General features: G+C 53.8%; 2 protein-coding genes across 7 annotated transcripts in view; one reads left to right on the forward strand and one right to left on the reverse strand.

Moving 5' to 3' along the window:
• Positions 1 to 419: 419 nt before the first annotated feature.
• On the reverse strand, positions 420 to 12942 carry MFSD2A (MFSD2 lysolipid transporter A, lysophospholipid). Of its 2 annotated transcripts, none has more exons than XM_072723711.1 (14): positions 12808 to 12942; positions 11293 to 11424; positions 9639 to 9763; positions 5014 to 5137; positions 4803 to 4881; positions 4322 to 4479; positions 3804 to 3894; positions 3564 to 3685; positions 3260 to 3343; positions 2758 to 2841; positions 2548 to 2660; positions 1964 to 2107; positions 1695 to 1871; positions 420 to 886 (listed from the first exon to the last, which is right to left on the reverse strand). In XM_072723711.1, the coding sequence occupies exons 1-14, from the start codon at positions 12898 to 12900 to the stop codon at positions 823 to 825; spliced, it is 1590 nt and encodes a 529-aa protein (XP_072579812.1). In that variant the 5' UTR covers positions 12901 to 12942; the 3' UTR covers positions 420 to 822. The 2 variants fall into 2 exon arrangements, with proteins under 2 accessions (XP_072579812.1, XP_072579814.1); XM_072723713.1 differs by having other exon boundaries at positions 11293 to 11421; positions 12808 to 12939.
• A 58-nt stretch (positions 12943 to 13000) lies between these two features.
• Positions 13001 to 22160, forward strand: part of MYCL (MYCL proto-oncogene, bHLH transcription factor) — a 35789-nt gene continuing 26629 nt past the window's right edge. For 2 of the 5 annotated variants that reach the window (XM_072723717.1, XM_072723718.1), the window contains exons 1-2: positions 13001 to 13306; positions 14223 to 20521. The gene's annotated coding sequence lies outside the window, so the exon portion shown is untranslated. The remainder of the gene's footprint in view (positions 13307 to 14222; positions 20522 to 22160) is intronic. The other 3 variants (XM_072723720.1, XM_072723721.1, XM_072723719.1) reach the window with 2 other exon arrangements.

The following is a 22160-nucleotide window of genomic DNA, read 5'->3' on the forward strand; positions in this document are numbered from 1 at the left end:
ACTGGAGCTCGGTTTCCTCAACTTTAAAGTGGAATAGTCCTGGGGCGCCTGGGGTGGAGGGGAGGGGCTCAGTGGGTTGATCACCCAACTCATGATTTCAGCTCAGGTCTTGATCTCAGGGTCATGAGTTCAAGCCCTGTGCTAGGTGTGGAGCCTCCTTAAAAAAATAAGAAGAATTAAAAAAAAAAAAAAGTGGAGTAGTCCTGACAGACCAAGATGGTTTCAATGATTAAATTTGAACACTAGCAGAGGGAACTATAAAGCCTCCGCACTGTGCCTGATACAGATAGGTGTTTAGTAAATGTTAGCTGATGCTCTTATCACGCCTCCAGACACACTCTTGCTCCCCAGGGCACCTGCCACTTACTGATCCTGTCTTGGCACACAGGGTTCTCAGGGCAAAGACAGAAGCAAGCACCTCTGGTTTTCAGCTTTTATGAAAATTAATAACATTAATAGCTCACAGACACATACATACACACACATTGCTATGTACATGGTCATTAAGTTATTAATTAGTCTCTGTATAAAACGTTTCTACATTAGTGTTCTGGGCTAGGCCCCATCAGTCATTGGCATATTCACAGTAGCAGCCCCTGGGCTTGGCCACGTGGGCAGGCAGACATGAGGCAGGTGGCTGTATGAACAGCCCTCCCCATGGTAGGCACAGGAGGTATCCTGGGCCACTTACTCTGGAGTCTTTGGCTCCCTTTCTGGCACCTGAAGACCAGCTATTCAGCAAACAGGCAAGCAGGCCCTGATTTCTCCTGTGGTCTGGTACACAGGCCCTGTGGGTGGTGGCTTCGGGCAACACAGCAGGCCCTAGAGGATGCTGGCCAGCTCTGTAGAGTCTGTGTCAGAGCAGCCGGAGCTGCTGGCCTCTTCCCTGCAAGAACCAGAGGAGATGGGTTGGAAAAAGCATCCTTACCCCTCCCCTGTCTCCTGCTGCCTTGTTCCTCACAGGACCCTGGCCCAACAGTCTTAGCCGGCTGTCAGGGGAGTCTAACCTATAGGATGTATTCAGTTTGCTCACTCCCTCTCTCAACTCAGAAACTGCCAGTTGGTCTGTCTGCACCACAAGCCCCAAGACTACGCTTTGACCTGGGCTGGCTGATGGTCTGGCATGATTCACTTCACCATACCTCCCGTTCTCCAGAAAGGCAGACTCAGGCCACACCTGAGGTCCTGCATGCCAAGAGAGCTGTGAAGAGTACAGGCTCTGGAGTGACAATGCCAGGGCTCAAAGCCCAGTTCTCCTCCCTATCAGCTGGGCCAGTCACTCTTCCGGGCTAAGGCTCGATTTCTTTATCTGCAGAGTGGGAATTGTAGGACCCTCCTGACACCTCGGGTTGTGGAAGGACTGTAAGAGAACGTGAGTGCACATTCCCCAAAATGTAAATTCCATGAGGGCAGGGATTCTGTTGGTCTCACTGGAGCAGTGCCTGGCACATAGTAGGTTTCCAGTAAGTGTTTGTTGAATGAATAAATGTAAGACCACCCAGCACACTGCCTGGCATGCAGCTGAGTATCTGAGAGAGGTCAGCTGCCATTACCATGGATCAGCAGTGGGCAGGGGAGTGAGGAGGGGCCCTCGAGGGAAGGTGTGCAGGAGGTAAGCCAGGACTTGGCCCCAAGAGGCAGGAGTGGAGGGCTTAGGCTGGACGAAGCCCCCTCCTCTGTCTCCCCGCTCTCACCTCAGAGCCTGCAGGGCCTTCTTGTTCTGCCGCCGCTTCTCCTCGTCAATGGGGTACAGCTTGAAGAGCAGCAGGCCTAGCAGGATGAGGACTATGGGAGCTATGGTCACCAGCAACTTCAGGGTGAACTTGACACGTGCCGGCTGTGAGCAGCCACGGGTCTGGTACCCGGCGAAGCTGTGGGACCCAGTGGTCAGGGGAGTGGTGAGGGCAGGGCAACCCGGGCTCGCCCCGCCCCGCACTGCCCCAGGACCCCCTGCCCCACTCACTCAAGACTCAGGGTGGAGATGCCCAGTGAGACTCCAGAGGCAAACTTGGTGAAGAAGACATAGAAGGAGAAGAAGATGGGCTCAGTGCCGTGAGACTGGGGCTGCTTCAAGTGGAAGTCGTCAATGACATCAGGCAGCATGGACCTGCAGAGTGGTGGCAGCCATGAGGACTCCCCACCCCCACCCCGGGGCCCCCTCTAGCCTGTGTGGCATCTCTGTGTCAGTTAGAAGAGGTAGCCCTCTGGGACTCTGTAGCCCCAGGGTGCACAGCTCTGTGAAGACATGGCAACTTCATGGTAATAAGAAGGCCGCTTCCTCCGAGGTGGAGCCCCACTCTAGGTTTGCAGCTTGGTGAACAGAGCACAGACCAGACTTAAGCCCCCCATGTCAAACCTTGATTAATCAGGTCTTTTTGCACAGTTCACAACCTGTAGAACCGTACAGGAAAGACCTATCCTGCCCCCAACACGGACCCACAGAATGGTCTGCAGGAGAAGCCTGTGCAGAATTCCCTGCAAGGAGCTTCAGAAGTAGGGAGGAGGGAGCGGGCTGGGGAACACAGCCAGGTGGGCCTATATACTCACCAGGGTAGTAAGAAGGCCGCTGCTACACTGATGCCAGCTGCCACAGCTACCACATAGGTGACAATTAGGTTACTCTCCATGAAGGCCACCAAGATGAGAAATGGCACTGCTGACTAGTGGAAGGGGTGGGTACGGGAGATGAGTCAGCCTGGAGATGCCCACCAGCGATAGGCAACCCAGCCGGGGCCGTACCCCTTCAGCCCCACTCACTGAGATCCCAACGTATACAGCCGTCTTCTTGCCAAATCGGGTTAGAAACCACTGCCAGATGGGAATGGTGAATGTGGCTGAGAGCTGTGGATACACAGTGGGGTGAGGGAACGGGATTAGTCATGAACCACTGCTGCCCTTCCCAGGCCCTCAAAGAAACCCCTGGCCTTGCCTGAGAGCCGCCAGATGACACCATCTAGGCAGTGTCACCTTTGATGGCTCCCCAGGGGAGCTGAGAGCTAGTTCCAGTTGCTTCTCCTACTTTCTCTGAGCACGACCAAGCACAAAATCTCTAAGTTCCTGGCCTCCATGCCTTAGCTTTTGCTATGTTTCCTACTGGAATATCTTTCAGTCTTGCCTAAGCAATTGGAGGTCAGATCCAACCAGTGATTCTGAGACTCCTCCCTCCTCACCTTAGCCAGTCTGGGAAGCATCCTCTGACTATCCAAAGAACCATCTGGAAGCCCAGGCTGCCTACCCACCCTCAGGGCCCCACACACACCATGATGGCCAGGAGCAGATTCTGGAATTCATTTCGGAAGCCCAAGGTGTAGGTGCAAAACAAGGCGAAGTTCCCCTCCACCAGCTGGGAGACGGGCAGGGTAGGGGGGAAGGAAATGCAAGGAAAGACGTGATGTCAGTGCCCATGTTTCCCCACGCTCCTGGGACCTCTGCTCACCCCAACCCCGTTCCATCTGTCCCTCAGGCGTTGTCACATCCTGAGTCCATGTTTTAGCCCACCCCTCTTGTACCCGCCCTACTCTCAGGCTGAGCATGTCGGAGCCCCCCCCCCCCCCCCCACTCACCATAAAAGCCAGGGAGGTGAAGAGGAAGCCAGCAATAAGCTTGACGTATGGGCCATGGCTCATGACCAGCCGCAGGCCCCGAAAAAAGGACATCGGCTCAGCCTGCTGAGTCTCATAGGGTTCTAGAGGCCAGAGGGGACAGTGAGGAAGGAGCAGAGGCCCCTCTCAAAGCCTGAGGCCCAGGCAGAGGGAAAAGGCATGCGGTGCTAGGGCCTACACCACTCCCCAGGGGCCCCTCACCTCTCTGCTCCCGCACACCCAGGGTTAGGATGACAGCACAGATGACATAGATGGAGGCAATGACCCCTGCCGCCAGCAGGTATGCATTTTGCTACAAAGAGGATAAAGGTGACAGACAGTCAGCGTGATCTCATCCCAGCTCTTAGCAGTTCCACAGGCCAGTCCCTTCTCTGGAGCCTCACTGTCTCCACCCATGAAACGGGAGAATCATCCTGGGCTGGCTGCTGTTCCGACGGCAAAGTCCGGAGGAACAGAATGTTAAGAAGCCAGGCTGTGGAGTGTGAGAGGCCACCACTCAAATTCCCCCAAATCTGGGTTCTGTAAATAACTAGTTTTATGACCCTGGCCAAATTATTTAGACTTTCTATGCTACAGGTTCCTCATCTGGAAAGTGGGTGTATTAATAGTTTGTAGATCAACTGCCCAACATTAAATAAACATTTACGAGGTTGAGGATGATGACAAACCATCCCTCTGTGCCTCATCTCCCCAAATCCCCACACAACCAAGGGCCTCACCGTTTCTTTGAGTGATGTGGTGCTCTGTGTGTGATTGGCACCTTCCATGGCCAGTGCAGAGTCACTGGGGTCCTGGAGGCAAGGCGTGTCTGCTTGGCCCACGATTTGCCCCTGGATCGCTGTGCCCAACACTGTGCCCAGCACCTCCACAGTCATCCCTGAACAGTAAAGAGGTCCTTTGGAGGGGCTTCGTGGCTTGTAGGCCTCCAGGGAGGAAGGTCGGGTGGACAGATATCCAGGTGTGGCCCCCGGTGATGGGAGCCACTCCAGGAGGGTAGGTACATGGTGGTGGTACATGGTGGGGCACCCAGCACCTTGGCCTGACCTCTGGCATCCCTGCGCCTCCCTGTTCTCACCAGAGTGATAAAGGGGTCAAGTTATATTTGAGATGGCTTCAAACCCACTCCCAGCAAGGGAAGAAATGTGGCAGGAAGGTCAGGGTCCCTGGCGGAGGGGCCAGCGGGACTGGAGGGAGACTTACGATATGCAGTAGCGGAATCCCGCTCACTCTGCTCTGTGCTGATGAACATCGTGAGAGCTGAGTAGGGAACGTGGAAACACTGGCATGGAAGAGAGGCCCTCAGCCAGTCAGATGATGGACAAGCCCATGTGGCTTCCTGCACCAACCCTACAGGCCCTGGGACCACCCTCATGCCTCCCCACTGGCACCCAGGGGAGGGGCCCACACTCACCGTGACTAGCGTTTCAAACAGGCAGTAGAAAAGCAGGTACCACAGCGCCTGGCCACGTGGGAAATCAGGCACGAACCAGATGAGGAAGTAAGCAATGATGGCCAGGGGTGTGGAGAAGATGATCCTGGGGAAAGGGAGGGTCTGAGTGGGGGCTGGAGGCCAAACCCCAGGATCTGCCTGGACTGCTCTGTATTCCCACAGGGTGCCTGCCAAGGAAGGAGATTCCTCCCCCCACCCTCCACTCCAATACACCCACCCCAGGGTCTCTGGGTGGAGGCTGATGGCCAAGCCTGGAGCCCAGACAGAAACAGGGCCCCTGGACCGAAATCCTGAGCATGGAGCATGAGGTCGGATGCTGAGTCTTGCCTATGTCTGCCCCCATGGAGAGGGCTCCATGGGCGGGAGCTTCCTATGGGCTGGGGGACTGGAGGATGACGGCTAAACCTCAGGTGGCAGGGCAGGGAGGCAGGAAGCAGGAGCAACCCCAACACTGGTATTCTTATATGTGCGTGCACACACACACACACACACACACACACCGTGGGCACACACATGGGTAGCAGAGGCCAACTCCAGGTGAAGGACCAGGCCTAATGAAATCACATAAGGGAGGGTGAATGTCTGCCTTCCCACTGGTGCATCTCACACCATTGCAAACGTGGTTAGACGTCAGGTTGGACTGACTTCAGGTCATCAGCATAAAAAGGCAGCAGAGAGTAGTGGCTAAAAGAAAGGCCTTTGGAGCCATACTTCAGGAATCCAATTCTGGCTCTACCAATAACTATAGATAACTTGGTCTTGAGCAAGTTATTTAACTTCTCTGAGGCTCATTTTCTCATCTATAAATAGAGAATAGTAGGGGGACACCTGGGTGGCTCCGTGGTTGAGCGTCTGCCTTTGGCTCAGGGCTTGGTCCCGGGGTCCTGGGATCAAGTCCTGCATCAGGCTTCCCTCAGGGAGCCTGCTTCTCCCTCTTCCCTTGTCTCTGCCTCTCTCTGTGTGTCTCTCATGAATAAATAAATACAACTTAAAAGGGGGGGGGGTAATAGTAGGGGTGCCTGGGTGGCTCAGTCACCTAGGTATCTGTCTTCAGCTCAGGTTGTGATTGGTCCTGGGATCGAGCCCTACATTGGGCTCCCTGCTCAATGGGGAGCCGGCTTCTCCCTCTGTGCTCTCCCTCTCCCTTTCTCTTTCTCCCAAATAAATAAATAAGATTCTTAAAACAGAGTGAGAGAATAGTAATAGCACCTAATTATATTCAATATGTACTCAAGAAATATTCAAGTGCTGACTATGTGCTAAGCACTATTCTTAAGATATTCTTATGACTCAGGATGGATCAGTGAATGAAACAGACAGAAGTTATCGCTCCAGTGGAACTCATATTCTAGTTGGCAAATGAAAAATAGACATAACTAAAAATTTATCTATAAATGGTTCAGCCTTAAAAAGGAATGAAAGGCTGACACATTTTACAACACAGATGAACCTTGAGGCATTACGCTAAGTGAAATAAGCCAGTCATGGAGGGACCAGTGTTACATGATCCCACCTACAGGATACCTACAGCAGTTGAATTCAGAAACCGAGAGTAGAATGGTGGTTTCCAGGCACTGTGTGGAAGGAGGTGTGGGGAGGTATTTTTTCCAGGTACAGAGTTTCAGTTTGGGAAGATGAAGAAGGTGTGGAGATGGATGGTGGTGATGGCTGCACAACAATGAGAATATACTCAATGACTAAATAGTAAGTTAAAAATGATCGGAGCGCCTGGGTGGCTCACTCGGTTGAGTGTCTGCCTTTGGCTCAGGTCAAGATCTCTGTCCATCCTGGGATGGAGCCCTGCGTTGGTCTCCCTCTCTCTCTACCTCTCACTTGCCTCACTCGTACTCTCTCTCTCACACACACATAAATAAAAATAAAATCTTAAAAAAAAAGGTTACAAAAAATGGCAGGGTGCCTGGGTGGCTCAGTTGGTTAAGTGGCCGATTCTTGATTTCGGTTCAGGTCATGATCTCAGGATCCTGGGATGGAGCCCCTGCAACAGGTTCTGTGCTCAGCCTCTCCCTCTGTCCCTCCCCTGCACTCTCTCTCAAATAAACAAAAGCATCTTTTAAAAAAAATGGTTGAAATGGCAAAATTTATGTTATGTATGTTTTACCACAATTTTTTTTTTAAAGTTCTTGAACACATTAGAAGGTGATTAAGGGCTACAGAGAAAAGAAAGCAGGCTCAAGGGGATTAGGAGTATGAGGCTACAATTGATAACAGGGTAGACGGGGGAGCTCTCGCTGAGGAGCCGACATCTGTGCCAAGACTTGACTGAGAGGAGACAGTTGGCCTTGCAGTTGTCTGAGGCTGAAGTGTGCCGCGCAAGAAGAGTCAGCACAGAGGTGCTCAGGCAGGTCTGAGGAGTAGCAGGGAGGCCACTGGGGCTGGAGTGGAGTGAGCATAGGAGATGGGATTAGGGCCCGGGTTTGGAGGACACAGGGTACCAGGTCATGGAAGGCCTTACTGGCCGCTGGAAGGACTCTGGTTCTATTTCCTAGAGTGGAAGTACTTTTGAGTTGATATTAAAGTGTAGAACAGTGCTTGGGACACAGTAAGTACTTGCTGTGATGATCGCGCCAGGAAAGCTCAGCAAGAGAGCACAGGTCCACAGCCAGGGAATCAGACCTCAGGCCCAGCCCTGCGCCATCCCCGCCTGCCTGCCCACAGGAGCCTGGGGACACCCTGCCTCTCGCCAGGTGGCTTTGGGAACTCCAGGGAAAGTGTCTGTCAAAGTCTTCCTGGTCTGAAGCGTAGATTTAAATGCTCGCTGGGGGCAGAGGCTGCTCTGAGGCCTGGAATGAGAGCGGGCCATGGGGGCTGATAAACCCTGAGAGGCCCAGCCTCTTCCTATGCTCAAAGAAGGTGCCGGGTCCCAGGCCTGAGGGACCTAAGCCCTTATTGTGGCATGTGCAGGCAGGAGGCCCCACACCCTACACGGCAGCCCCTCCATCCACGGGAGACCCAGCGTGCACTCAGACACCAGGGTGGAGGTACCAGTCAGGAGGTACCAGTGGGACTTACCACCCAGACAGGTGAGGACATGCACACAGACATTGTTGCAAAGTCCAAAACCAGCCTGGAGGGCCCCCAGCAGCTGCACCAAGCTGGCTGCCACACCTGCCTAGCGTGAGGCCCTCAGACCCTACTTTCCACGGGGAGGGCCTCCGCTCTCCCTCCCCGCCCTCCTCCTCCCTCTTGACTCCACGTGTCTCCTCAGAGAACAAGGGCTCCTTCCGCCTTCAGCCTTCGTCACTCCTTCTCTCCTCTGGGCTGAGAAACTGAATGTGACTGGAAGTAACCCGGCGGCCGCCACCGCAAGGGGCTGTCTAGGGTAGCCGCCTCCCATTGGCTGGGCCTCATGAGGAGATGTGGCAGCCTGGCCCCACCTCCCACCGGCTGCCAGGGCCTCAGGCCCTGGCCAGAGACTTGCCGCTGGCTCCTACCTGGGCAGCCTGGCCAGGTAAGGCAGGCTTCCCTGCCTTCCTGTCACCACACCCCCCATGCCCCGCCCGCCACCTTCCCACCGCCCCCCCTGCAGTGAAGCCTGGATCAAAGGCCCCACTTTGGGCCTTAGCCAGAAGCTGGCGGGATTGTGGTGGGAGGGGGGCCTCGTGGGAAAGGAAGTTGTGGGGGTAGAGGGGGGCTGTGGGAAGAGCTTTGAAGGCCGGAGACCAGGTATGGGCACCCCTGGGGCAGGAAGGCGCCCACTTGAGCCTGGATGGGCTGGAGATGAAAGGGGCATGTCCACCCCCTCCCCCCAGCAGGCAGGATGTCCTGGAGGGAACCAGAGTTCCAGCCTGTCAGCCTGCTCCTGCGTCTCCCTTGGCTGTCTCTTCTGTGGTGCGACCTCCCCCCACCTTGCCCTATAGCCTGAGGTTGCAGAGGGAGCGTAGGCTCCGCATCAAGGGAAAGGGTAGTTTACATCATCCGATGGGCCAGAGGTTATGGTCTGCTGTCCCATTCTGGGCATTGCCCTCCGCCCCTGCCCTACTGGGAGCCACTCTGAAACAGCGTCCGATTACATACTACTTACTACATGCTAAGCACTGTTCTAAGTCCTTTATGTGTCAAAAAAAAAAATGTAATCCTCACCTTAAACCCATGTGATAGGCATAATTATTAGCTCCATTTCGCAGATGAAGAAACTTGAGGCTCAGAGATGTTAAGTGACTTGCCCAAGGTTGCACAGCTGCGGCTGGTGAGACTGAGGCAGGCTGGCTGCAGAGGGCAACCCCTCCACCACTATGCAGCACTGTCTCTGCCACCATGGGAAATGACTGAACGGGAGAAGTTAGAATGCCAGCTTCACCGAAGGGAACAGACCTCGGGGAGCAATGGGGCCTGGTGGAGGGGAGGCTGCTCGGGCGAGTGGTTTGGCCAGCCCGGGAATGAATTGGCAGGGCATCCCAGTGCCCAGGCCTGGGGCAACTGAGGCCTCAGCCAGGGTTTCAACACTGGTTTTTGCATCATTTCTTCTCACCCCCCAGTCCGTGACAAGCCAGATGGAAGAATCGAGAATTAGTAGACGTGCTGGAAGCCCTGCCTTCTGCCATCTGGAAGGCGTCTCTTCTACTCACCAGGGCATGAGGCGGCCCAGGCGGGTCCAGGAAGATTTGCTAATGCAGAAGCCCACCAGGGGGTCTGTGAAGGCATCCCACGCTCGGCCCACAAATAGGATGATGGAGGCAAAGAAAGGCTCCACCTGTAATGGGGAACAGGTACAAGATGACCCCTTCATCCTTCTACTCATCTCAACCCTCAAAGGTAGGCAAAAGCAGGGGGCCCCCTCCCCGTCTCAGCCAGGCCCTTGGGCCTCTGCGCTGCCCTCACCCAGGCCTTAAGCATCCTCATTTGCCTGTTAATAGTGATAATAACAGTTCTCTGATAGCAGTCAGTAGCACTGTGTGCCTCAGAAGTTTTCCCAGATCTGCTCCCATATGTCCTCCCTTCCACTGCCCTTGAAAACACTCCCACCCATTAGAATGAATCCAGAATCCTTTCCATGCTTCGCTCTCACAGCCCCAAGCTCCAGCCACCTGCTGTCAGAATGGGCATATGCTGGGTGACCACAGTAGGCCTCAATTTCCCCATCTGTACAATGGGAGTTAGGATCTCTAGCTTATAGGACTGGAGTTCAAATCCCTGTCTTACGGGTTAAGGTCTGTCTTGGCTGTGCAAAGAGGAATCTTTAGATGCTTTTAAAAAGTGGTCGGTCACTATCCACTCAAACTGTCCCCTTCTCCACAAACCTTTTAGGCCCAAAGAGACAGCTTCTCTGGAAGAGAACACTCTTCCTTATATCCATCACAGCTCTTACTGCTTTTGCCCCAGGAAGCCAGGAAGCTAGCGGCCTCCCCACACCGTAGCTTCCCCATCTGACTTTCCCTACCCTCCCACTCCTGACAACAGCTCTACACTTTGATTGCAGCTTCCTCGTGTTTGTACCCCATTTAGGACCCCAGCCCGTGGGATCTGCTCAAAAGCAAGCTGCTTGAATGAGGCTACTTGCCGTTGCTGCGGCTCAGCGTTCCCCACCTGGAAATGGATACAACTAAGGTGCTTTGCTTGCAGAGTCAGATGCTACACAGAAAAGCCAGCCAGTGCGGCGTGTGGCCCTAAGATCCATGGCTGGGGAGTTTCCCTCTCTCCCATCCAAGCAAGATGAATTCTCAGGATGCTAGACTTCTGGCCAAAGCTTCTCAAAACACAGAGGAGCCCTGCTTCACCCTAAGTACCTCTCCTAGTCAAAGACCCCGTGTACTGTGCACCTTGCCTGAGCCCAGCCCTGGGGGGCCCCTCTGCCCCCTGCTATGCTTCTGCTTCTTAGGTGAAGGTGAGTTAAGCCTGGTGACATCTAGCAACCCCTGAGTTGGGCCATCTGACTGTTGTCCAAATGGGGACATGGTGTACCAGTCTCTTCTTAGAACAGTGTCACCAGCAGGCTCCATTCTCCCTCACGCCACCACCTACCCCTCCAGGCTCTGTTGCTCCTGCCAGGCAAGGAGAAGTTGCCTGACCTCACCACCTAAGATTCCTGGGGCAGACAGATTCCTCTGCTGGATACTTTCCAAAGCCTTCTTATTTCTCACCCACTACTGACTCTGAGAGGCAGCAAAGTAAGGGTTCCAGTCCCATTTCACAGATGAGGAAAACTGAATGAACCTACCCCAAGTCCCTAGTCCTTCCCACCTCAGGATGGTGGAGGAGTCCTGGCAGGCTCAGCCAACTTACCTGAGCCACATCCAACAGGTAGATCTGCAGGAAGAACCCCAGGGCACAGCCTGTCACCTGGTAGGGGGCCCCTCCAACTGCATAGCAAAGCTTGTTACAAATGGACAACTGTTGTTTCTTCTTCGGTTCCTTCTGGGAAGAAGAGGAAAGGATGAAAAAAGACCCAAGATCCTGGCTTCCAACCTAGAATGTTCTAAAGGCAGGACCATCCCTCCAGCCAACTCTGCCAGGAGGAACAAGACTGCCTTGCCCTGTTCCCACCCAGAGATCTCACTTCCCACAAGAAAAGAAAGGTATTCTCTGTCTTAGGAAACTTCCATACTGAGGAAGTTGCCCCTAAGCCACCCCACTCCCAGATTCTGAGTTAATTTAGCAGCCCGCCATCTCTAAAAGACTCCCCCCAGGGTCTCAGCCATGCTCCTGTCAAGTTGCAGGGGGGAGCTTGCGCCAGCAGTGGACTAGTCCCCACCCAGCACCAACCGCCACAACCTGAAAATCCTCTTGCCAAGAGCCGCGTAAGCCCAGCCCTTGCTCCCGCCCTAGTTCAGAGGCCGGGACCCACCTGCCTACTGGGTGAGGACTCTAGAGAGCTGTAGGGGCCCAGCCCAGCTGGCTGCGGGCACAGCTGTTCCTTCATCTGTCCCTGAGCCACCGTGGCCCCTGTAGACAGCCAGAGCTTCAGGCAAACCCAGGAGCTGTCCTACCCTCCCTCTTGCTGTCCCCCATCTCCAGCTCCTAGGGAAACCTGGAGAGGGGAGGAGCGGCCTCTGGGTGCCCTGTCCCTATCTGAGTGGGGCACTAGGAAGACTGAGGTTGCCCAGGGAAAGTGGAGATTACTCAGATGAGGTAGGAGCCTAACTGCTCACCCTGGCTCTTTGCAAGGATCAGTTAATAAAACCAAAAGGAAAAGGCAGTTCTCTCCTGCCTGAGACCCACACCCCCTGGAGCCGCCAGGCTTCGTGTGGTCCTTCATGAGTTCCAAGGGAGCTGGGGACGGGGTCTAAGGTCAGGAGGCACAAAGTACCCGCGCAAGCGCCAACACCCACACTCCCACCTCGGAACGCCTCGGAAGTGGCTCCGGTTCTTATGAATGAACTTGAGCGGCGCTCACAGCTCACCGCAGAGCCGAGCCGCAAGCGTGGGCCTGTGGGGGTGGGGAGGCAGGGGCTGCGAGTTGGGGAACTAACGGGATTTCCCCGGGGCTCGGAGGTCTTTCTGGCTTCCAGGGCAGCAAACCTAAGCCACTCATCACGGAAGAACGCAAAAACGATTCAAAGAGCCGGACACCACGTGAAGCTTCTGGCTGGGCCGCCCGGCGGAGGGGCGGGTAGGGGGTGCGCAAAAGGGGGCGCGGGGCCCCCAAACCTCCATCAGCATCAGCCCCCGTCCCCAGGACACCGCCCCCCACCCCGCCCGCCCCCGGCGTCCCGTAACCGAGCCTGTACCCCAGACGTCCCCGCCTCGGCTCGCCCTCACCCCCAGCCCTCCGCCCGGGGGTCGGGGGGGAGGGCTCACCTTGACCTGCGCCGGCCGTTCGGCGGCTGGGAGGATGCCGGTGGGCAGCAGCCCGGCCGCGGAGCCGCTCTCGGCGCCCTCTCCCTTGGCCATGACCCGCGGGCCCCGCCGCCCGGGACCGGGACGCCGGGTCGCTCCTCCGCTCCGCCGGCCTCCGCGCCGCCCGGGCTCCGGTCGTGGCCGCCGCTCGGCCGCGCGCTGCTACCCCGGCGGGCGGGCGAGGCGCACGCTCCCCGGCGCGCCCCTCGCGCCTCTTAAAGGCTCGCCCGGGCCTCTCAGGCCAATCCCGCGCCGCCCCGCCCGCAGCCAATCTCTGAGCCCCGCGCCGCCCTCCGCCCGCCGAGCTCCCGGCAGCTCCGCCGCTAGGGCCACGTTCTCAAAAGCCGCATCCGGCAAAGCTTGCTCCCCGCGGCCCCGGGAGGAGACCCGGACGCTCATCTGACGCGCGCGAGGAAACTGAGGCCTAAGGCTGGAGGGGAGCTGCCCGAGGTCCCCCGGAGTGAGTTCTCCCCGAGGCTGGCCTGCAGCCCAGGCCCTGACCGCCCCCTCCACCCCTCCACACGCCCCCTTGGGGAGCGGGAGCCCCCCTGGCCTCCAGACCTGCAGGGAGGATGCAGGCCGGCACTCCCAGTGCCCCTAGCCCTCTGTTGTCCCCTGAGACCCCTGTCCCCCTTTCCAACACTGGCTCCTCTGGGCGATGGGGGGACCGACGAGGTAGGCTGCCCCTGCTGGCAGGGGGGCTCCCAGGTGTGGGGAGGAGACGGGGCCACAGCCACTGTACACCGTGGTAATCACAGTGGCCTGTTATGGGGGGGCTTTATGCTTTCCTCCATGCTTGACGTGATCTCATTCGGTCCTCCGGGCAACGACCTGAGTGTGGGACCATCATCCCCATTTTATAGCTGAGGAAATGCAAACTTAAGAGAAGTGAACCAGCTGCTATGCAGCAGAGCCAGGCCTGGCAGGTTTTGCCCGTTTCCAGAGCCTTCTTTCTCTTAACAGCCCTGCTCTGCCCCTCTCAGAAAAAAAAAAAAAAAAAAAAAAAAAGACCAGAAGGCTAAATGGGGTTATATGTGTCTCCCCAACTAAAAGCCCAGGGAGACCCAGAGCTGCGGGGGCCCTCTGGTTTGCAACAATCAAGGAAAGATTTGAAAAAGAGAGGACTGAGCAATCTAACCCTTGAAAGAAGGTGGGCATTAGTCTGGAACAGACGCCAGACCCAGATCCGTAAAATATGCTTTTCTACCACCCCGGGAGTTCCTCATGCCAGCATCACCCCAGGCTTCCCAGACACTCAAGAGGCCAGGTGGGGGCCCTTTTGTTCTAATTAGCGAAGGGGCTGCTGGGATTCTCAAACGCCACTCAGCCCTGTTCCTGTGATTGCTCAGCTTCCAGCTCCTTTTTTCTTTCTTAAGATTTCCGATCTCATGGAGGAGAGATGAGATCTGGCTACCCCAGGATGGCCACACCAAGCCTCCTCACGTGCCCTAGCTGCTCCCATCTTGGCACACAGCTCTTGGTCACTGCTGAGCAGAGAAGGCCAGGGTGCGGCAGCTGCATACGGTGGAAAAGGTATGGACTGGCCCCCATGGCTCCATGCAAGCGGTGTGTTGCCCTTCTGTCTCTTCCCTTCTCTGGGCTTGAGTCGGCTGTATTAGTCTGTGATCCCTCCAGCCCTAAATCCTTTACTCCCATATCACCACGCCAGTGATTTCCATCTCCCCCTCTCTCCCCTACCACCATGAACTCCAGGAAGACAGGAACCACATCTATTTCACTGCTGTCCCCACAGACTAGCTGGGACCTGACTCCTAGTAGGAACCTAAGAAATATGTGTTCAGTGATGCATGCTCCGTCTTCCTCCGATACAAGCACAAGAGGAGCCCATTTGGAAAAGCCCCAGGCTCCTTCATTTACTAGTTGTGTGGCTGATCCTGAGCAGCTCAGTTACCCTCCCCATATGTAAAGTGGAGATATTAATGGTGACTACCTAGTAGGGTTGCTTGGGGTATGAAACCAAAAAAAATGCACAGGAAGTGCTTAGGACTAGTACCTGGGAGCCAAAGCTGGGCTGGTCCCCCTCCTGGCCTGATTCCAGCCTGTCAGTGTAGCAATGCAAGATTCCAGATATGGCCTGACCACGCCAGCACAATAGGCCTATTATTTCCCCCAGTCTGGACGTGACACACTGTTAATGCAGCCTAAGACTGCAGGGCTCCAGAGCCTTTCTCTCCCATGATTAGTTCCCATCAGGTTGTGATCAACTAAATCATTCAGACCCTTTTCACCAGAGCTGGGGTCAAGTCAGGTCTCTCCCATCCTCGGCTTTGTGTGAATGTCTTGAAGCTCCCAGAAGGACAATGTCATCTTGCTCATTCCAGCCTGTAGAAATTATTTTGAATGCTGTTTCTGTTGCTCGCTGCTTTCTCTCCCTGTCTAAGTTTAGATCCAGGCTGCTCCTTGCAACTTCAACTCCACCATCCATACTGTCGATGGGAACAGAGCCCCACAACATTCCTCCGGAGACATTCACCAGCAATAGAAGCAGAGCACCCCTAATACAAAAGCTACCAATTATTGAGCACCCACTGTATGCCAGGCAAGCACCATGCTAAGTGCTTTGTGTAACACCATCTCATTTACTCCTCACAACACCACTGGGTGGGGGGGTAGTTGGGGTAGTTCTTATCCCTCCCCATTTTATAGATGATGAACCTGAGGCCAAGAGAGGGGAAGTAGGGACTAGTTTTATAAACCCAGAGTGAAGGCCCCTTTCTGATGGTGAGGAGTGTGGTTATAGACTTGTCACTTAGAGATGTCCTCCAATCTTGACCACGTGTCTCCATTGGCCCTCTTGGCCACTCTCCTTTCCCCTCTGCCCCCACACCACCAGGCCTGGAGTCCAAGGGGCTGTGCTGAGGCTCTTGTCCATGATGAGCAGAGGGCTTTACTAGCCTCAGGAGCCTGGAGCAGAGGCCTGGGCCCATTGATCATAGCAACATTCTTTCCATCTAGGACAGCAGTGAGGACAAGCGCTTCTCCCTAAAGGGCAGACAGACAGCTCCCCATTCTGGTAGGACTACCCTCCCAGCTGCCCTTGACCACTTCTGAGTCTAGCCCGACCTCACAGGCTAGGGCAACTGAATTTCAGAGCATCCCCCTCCTTGTGGCTCTCCACCTGTCTGTGCCCTCATGGGCATCATGTCCAGCCCAGTCGGCTTCTTGTATGCCCTAGCATAATCCCCTGAGAATGTTTGGGGGAGGCCAGCAGGTCCCCAGAGCTTCTTGGAAGGCAGAGCAGCAGAGTTAAGTGCAGAGATCCCAGGGACAGGTTACCTGGCTTCGTATCTCTACCATGACAGTTTACTCTTGGGCAAATTACCAAATCTCTAGACCTCACCTTCCCCAACTGTCAAATAGGAATAAAATCGTACCTATCTTATATGGTTGGAATGAGGATTAAGTGGGGTGTTTAAAATAGTGCTTGGCACAGAGCGAGCACTTTTAAGAGGATGGTGATGGTGGTGGTGGTGGTGATTACCCTTATTAGTACCCTTGGCGAAACCTCACCAAGCAAGACCACTTCAGTCAGAGGAAGAGATTTTGCCGTTCGTAGCTAGAGGCTAGGTTTCTGTCTGGTTATACAAGGTGGTGTTTCCACCACTACTGGATGCTATCAAGCCATGATTGCCAGGTGGAGCTGTTGAGGTTGTGGTGCCAAGGGAAGGAGTTATTAAGTATGATAGCTTCTACTTCTACAATGGAAGATCTCTTCTGTGCCTACTCGGCAGACTCACCACCCTGACTTCTGGAAAAAAGAGATCAGCCCGGACTTTAAAATATACTTAGCTCAAGAGCCACTAGTAAGTTTACATTCTCGGGGGTGGTGCTCTGAGGCCAGGGAATAGCTAGAGGTAAGGACTGAGCGGGCCCTGGAGCAAGTGTTCCCTAAAACAGCAGCTGATGGGGATGTCCCAGGCCGCTCTCCATGTAGCCCCTATTGTTTGTCTTGTGGGGAGGAGACAGGGCAGAGAGTAGGAAGGAGGGACTCTTGATAGTCCCAGGAGAGTCCTTTGGGTAGGAAGTGTCTGAGGGCCCTTGAAGTCACCAGGGAGGCTGCTAGTTCCTGCCTGGATGTTGTTTGGGCAATTGTAGGAGAAGAGAGGCCCCAAGACCAATCCATCTGACCACAAGAGGCTCCAGACTACTCCATGGGGAGGCCCCCTATCCTGCACTTTCAGACCAGGCTAGGTGATGGGTCTGACTTCTGAGCCTCAGGTGTCAGAAGGTGAGGGGCACTGGAGAGGGCCCAGAGATTCCCTGGGACCCCCAGTGCCTCCCCCAACCAACCAGCCAGCATCCCTGGATCTTCTCATCCTGGACTCCCCTCAGTTGAAGATTCTTCCCAGAAGAGAGAGACATCCCTACTCTTCAAGAGGACTCTGGCAAGGAGAGGTATGAAGGAGTAGAAGAAGCTGAGTAGGCCAGAGAGCCTTTTTGAGCTGAGGGCTATACCATCTGAGGCCATGGCATAGTGCTGAGATGGCCCCAGTGGTTGGACCCACCTACCAGGTAACCTCAGGATTTGCAAATCAAGCAAAGTGCTCTCTGAGCAGGAGCTTAGAGTCTGGCCTCCAAAGATGGGGTGGGGGCTGAAGTCAGAGCAATACCTTGCCCTTCCTGGCTGGTTGGGACTCTGCTCTGGCTCTCCTTATGCTCATACCACGTTCCTGCGTGGAGGCCCTGCTTTGGTTTGCTGGCTTTGACTCTCTCAGTCAGATTTTCAGAGTAAGTAACTTGCCGGACTAAGGCCAGCACGGCAGAAGCAGAGCCTGCCTTGGGAAGCCCTAGGTCCTGCCCCACCTCTAGGCCTTCTTTTACCATCTGCACAAAAAAGCAGATTGGACAACCTAACACCAAGTAATGGCTGTTTCTGCTTTCACTATGGCATATGGAGAACTGGCTTTTAGTGGCTACCTTCAGACTCATGGTAACCTGTCTGACTGACTTCGGCTCGAGTAGTGATCCCAGGGTCCTGGGATCGAGCCCTCGGTCAGGTAGGACTCCCCACTCATTGGAGAGAGTCTACTTATCACTCTCCCTCTGCTCCTTCCCTCAATCATGAATAAAAAATAAATAAATATATAAATATAAATAAATAAATAAATAAATAAATAAATAAATAAATAAATAAATATAAATACTTAAAGCACGAGGGCCTTAATTTTTTAAAAAGACTTTATTTATTTGAGAGAGAGAGAGAGAAAGCACAGGGAGAGGAGCAGAGAGAGAGAGGGAGAGAAAGAGAATCTCCAGAAGACTCCATGCTGAGCATGGAGCCCAACACAGGGCTCTATCCCACAACCCTGAGATCATGGTCCAAGCCAAAATCAAGAGTGGTCACTCAACCAGTTGAGCCACCCAGGCACCCCAGGGCCTTAAATTTTAAAAATTATTTAGGGATGCCTGGCTGGGTTAGTTGGTAGAATGGCAACTCTTGGTCTCAGGGTCATGAGTTAGAGCCCCATGTGTAGTGTAGAGTTTACTTAAAATTTAAAAAAAATTTTTTTCTTTTTTTTTTTTTTTTAATGAAAGCTACTTGGAGGTAGTATTAGAGTAGGCTTGTCAGTGGTTCACTGAGCCTATTCTGGGCGCCCCCACCCCCAGCAACACAGAGGTGGATGAGGCATGGATGATCTTGTCATTTGAGGGAGTCACATCTAGTCATGGGGACAAACATAAGCAGACTAAGTTACAAAATGGGCCAAGGGCCTAATGGACATCTGTCAGAAGGCACAGACTTGAAAATACCAGATTGAGGGATGAAAGTCCGGGAAGGCTTCACAGAGGAGGTGATGATGGAGCCAAACCCTGAAGGATAAATAAGAGTTCCTGAGATAGGAAAGGGCATGCCAGGCAAAGGGAACACCACAGATGGAAAAGTGATGGAGGATGGTCTTTGTAGAAGAAATGAGCCGGGGCTGGGCATTTGCTGGATGGGAAATTGATAAGGCCTGAAACTGAGAAGATGGGAAGAGGCCTTGGATCCTCATCCTGAAGACAGTGGGGAACCATTACAAGGATTCTGAGCAGAGGAGTAAAACGACCAGGTCTGTACTTTATAAGGATGGCATTGTCACTTGCCAACTCCTGGACTGTCACAACAATGCCCTAATGGGCACTCTCTAATCCAATATTCAATGACAGATAAAAACAAGTCTGACCATTTCATCCCCCTGTTTAACATCAACTTTTTATACGTGTTCAATAAATATTTGATGAATGGAAGATGAAATGAATGAAAAGGGTATCTGTAGTGGCCCTTCTTCTATGTTTCTGGGTCTGTGGGTCTAAGTTAAACACTTCCTGACTTCCTTTCTGAGACAGTAAGATCAGAGAAGGGAAGGGACTTGCTCAAAGTCACACAGCAAGTCAGCAGCAGTGGCTCTGCTTCCTATCCCATTGGGATTCTGAGGGGTTATCCTTGCCGAGAAAGCCCCGGGCCCTGTTTTGCCTGGTATCTGAGTCCCCAGGATGGACCTCCCAGCGCAGGGCCTCTTAGCCCACAGAACACTCCACCTGTCACCACGCAACACCAGCTCCTCATCCTCTCCTGCCAGGAATAGGGCTGAAATCCAGAATTCCTCCTTCTCACCTTGCAATCTTGATCTCTCCCTTTGGTGCTGCCGCTAGGAGGAACATCAGGGTCTGCTGGGATCTGGGCTGGGTGTGGGGTTTTAAGCCCCCCGTTAGGCTGGGGTCTGTGTCCTGGAGCTAAGATGGGTCTGTGTTGGGTTCTAGGCTTTTGGGTAGCTGCTGCTGCTTCCTTTTTTTTTTTTTTTTTTTTTTTAAGATTTTATTTATTCATGAGAGACACAGAGAGAGGGAGAGAGAGAGAGAGAGAGGCAGAGACACAGGCAGAGGGAGAAGCAGGCTCCATGCAGGGAGCCCAATGAGGGACTCGATCCTGGATCCTGGGATCACACCCTGACCCAAAGGCAGACGCTCAACTGCTGAGCCACCAGGTGTCCTACTTCTTTAAATTTTTTTAAAATTTATTTGACAGAGTATAAGCAGGGGGAGCGGGCTAGGGAGAGGGAGAAGAAGGCCCCCACTGAGCAGGGAGCTCCATGCAGGGCTCCATCCCAGGATCGTGATCTGAGTCAAAGGTAGACACTCAACCGACTGAGCCACCCAGGTGCCCCTTTGGGTAGCTTCTCACTGGACTCCGGGCTGCTCTGTGCTCCAGACTTTGGACCTAGCTTTAGTCTGAATTCTAGGCTCTGGGCTTCCAGCCCTCTAGCTCTGGGTTCTAGGCTGTGAACTGGGTTCCTGATCCAAGACTTGGTTCTAAGTTCTGAGCTCTGGTCTTTATAGCTCTGGCTAGACTTTGGTCCTGAACCGAGGGAGTTCTGATCTCTGTGGTCTGAGTTCTGGATTCTGGGCTTTAGTGTGGGACTTTGGAACTGGGCTGGGCTTGTTTGGGCTCTGGGTTCTAGGCTTTGAGCTGGACTTTGGGGCTGGGCTGGACTGTAATCTTTTTTTTTTTTTTTCAGATTTTATTTATTTATTCATGAGAGATACAGAGAGAAGCAGAGACACAGGCAGAGGGAGAAGCAGGCTCCCCGCGGGGAGCCCAATGCGGAACTCAATCCCAGGACTTCAGGATCATGCCCTGAGCCAAAGGCAGATGCTCAACCACTGACCCACCCAGGTGCCCCTAGACTGTATTCTAAACCCCAGGCAGGAAACTGATTTCTCCTCTGAACTCCAGGCGCTGGGGTTTATGTTGGGTGGGAGCAAGAGACCTTAGAAGGGAAAGTAGCAAGTTCTTAAGCCTCTCTCCTCACCCCATTCCTTTCTGGAGACTTTCAGCTTTGCTCCCTCCTTCTAATAGGGCCAAAGTGAAGGTGGTAATGGCTTTCCCTGAGCTTTCTAAGGACTTCTGTCCCCATCAGTAAGAAATGAGAGGTGAAGGATGGGGCTGGGGTATGTGGAAGTGTCCTCACCTGGCCACAAACCATCCTGCTCACTCTCAAGGACGTTCCCAGGGAGCAGAGAGCAGTGACAACACACAGGCACCTTGTTTTCCCAGCACCTTGTGGGAAAACCAGCCACGACAGGGGCTGGGACTGACTGAGGGGCTTCCACTCTCACCTTTCCCCACCTCACTCCCGAGACTTCACCCCACCCTCTGCCCTGGCCAGGAGTTGGGCTTGAAGCTCCCTCAGTCCCCAGAAGTCATTCCAAGGGTTCACCCTAAGCCTTTACTCAAAGCCCTGACCTGTACCCTGACTGCCTTGTCCTTTATGATGGAGCCTCCCACCCTGCAGGACTCCTCCCTAGCCCCCTGCTGGATATGCTCACTCCAAGGGCTGCCATGAAGGCAAGGTCCACATACATGTGACAGACTTCACTGAAGGGGCAGGAATTCCTGTGGGGAAATACAACTAGAAGAGATCATTTTAAATTCTGCATGTCACATGACTGCCCAAGGGAAAAACAACCAAAACCTGTTAACAGGATGTCCCCTCGTGAGTACACTGAGTTCCTAACTTTATTCTCTTGTCTCAGATCTTCCTTCCCTTACACCCACTGAAAGAGACCACCTTTTCAATTCTCCCCTGGACAAAAATCTCCATCAGGCTCTGTTCAGGAAACCTCACCCCCTAAGCCACATGGGACAGGATCAACAGGATAAGAAACACTTAGCAAGAACACTTCCCAAAGTCTGAGTTATTCAGTCTAAAAGAATATTACAGGGGCACCTGGGTGGCTCAGTTGGTTAAGCATCTGCCTTTGGCTCTGCTCATGATCCCAGGGGCTAGGGAGGAGTCCTGCAAGGTGGGAGGCTCCGGAGCAGTCATGGGAGGAAGAGGACCTTCCCTGAAGGGGAATAAAGTATAGAGCTTGCTCGGCTAGGAGCCTGCTTCTGCCTCTGCCTGCAGCTCCCCCTGCTTGTGCTCTCTCTCTCTCTCTCTCTCTCTCTCTCTCTCTCACTCTCTTTCTCTCTGTCAAATAAATAAAATCTTTAAAAAAAATAAAAATATTTCAGCAGAAACATGGAAGGGCTCAAGCAAATAGCCTTCACCAAACAGCCCAGGATGGGCTTGGAAATTTTGACCCTCAGTCTCCCGTCTCTTTAAAATCTTGCCACCGGTGAGAAGTGGCGAGCTATGCCTCCTCCTCATTGTTCAGATTTGGCCTTTTGAGGTGAGTGGGAACGGCAGGAGAGTGGTTAAATGCAGATCAAACACATACACACTCCTACAAAACACAAATGTTTCTTCTCAGCAGCAACTTAGTCTAAATCCATGTTGAGGAGGAGAAACACTTTCCTAAAAGCCCCATAA

Source organism: Vulpes vulpes, chromosome 10 (assembly GCF_048418805.1).
Source record: "Vulpes vulpes isolate BD-2025 chromosome 10, VulVul3, whole genome shotgun sequence".
Taxonomy (NCBI): Eukaryota; Metazoa; Chordata; class Mammalia; order Carnivora; family Canidae; genus Vulpes; species Vulpes vulpes.

Bases quoted from the DNA above. Each gene is read 5' to 3' on its own strand.
- MFSD2A (XM_072723711.1), bottom strand. From the start codon at position 12,900: ATGGCCAAGGGAGAGGGCGCCGAGAGCGGCTCCGCGGCCGGGCTGCTG. The intron at 5,138-9,638 runs GTGAGTAGAAGA...CCCTTTCCCCAG, and splicing joins CTGGGCCGCCTCATGCCCTG to GATCATCTTCTCCACACCCC. The intron at 887-1,694 runs GTGAGAGCGGGG...TGGTTCTTGCAG, and splicing joins AAGGCCCTGCAGGCTCTGAG to GGAAGAGGCCAGCAGCTCCG.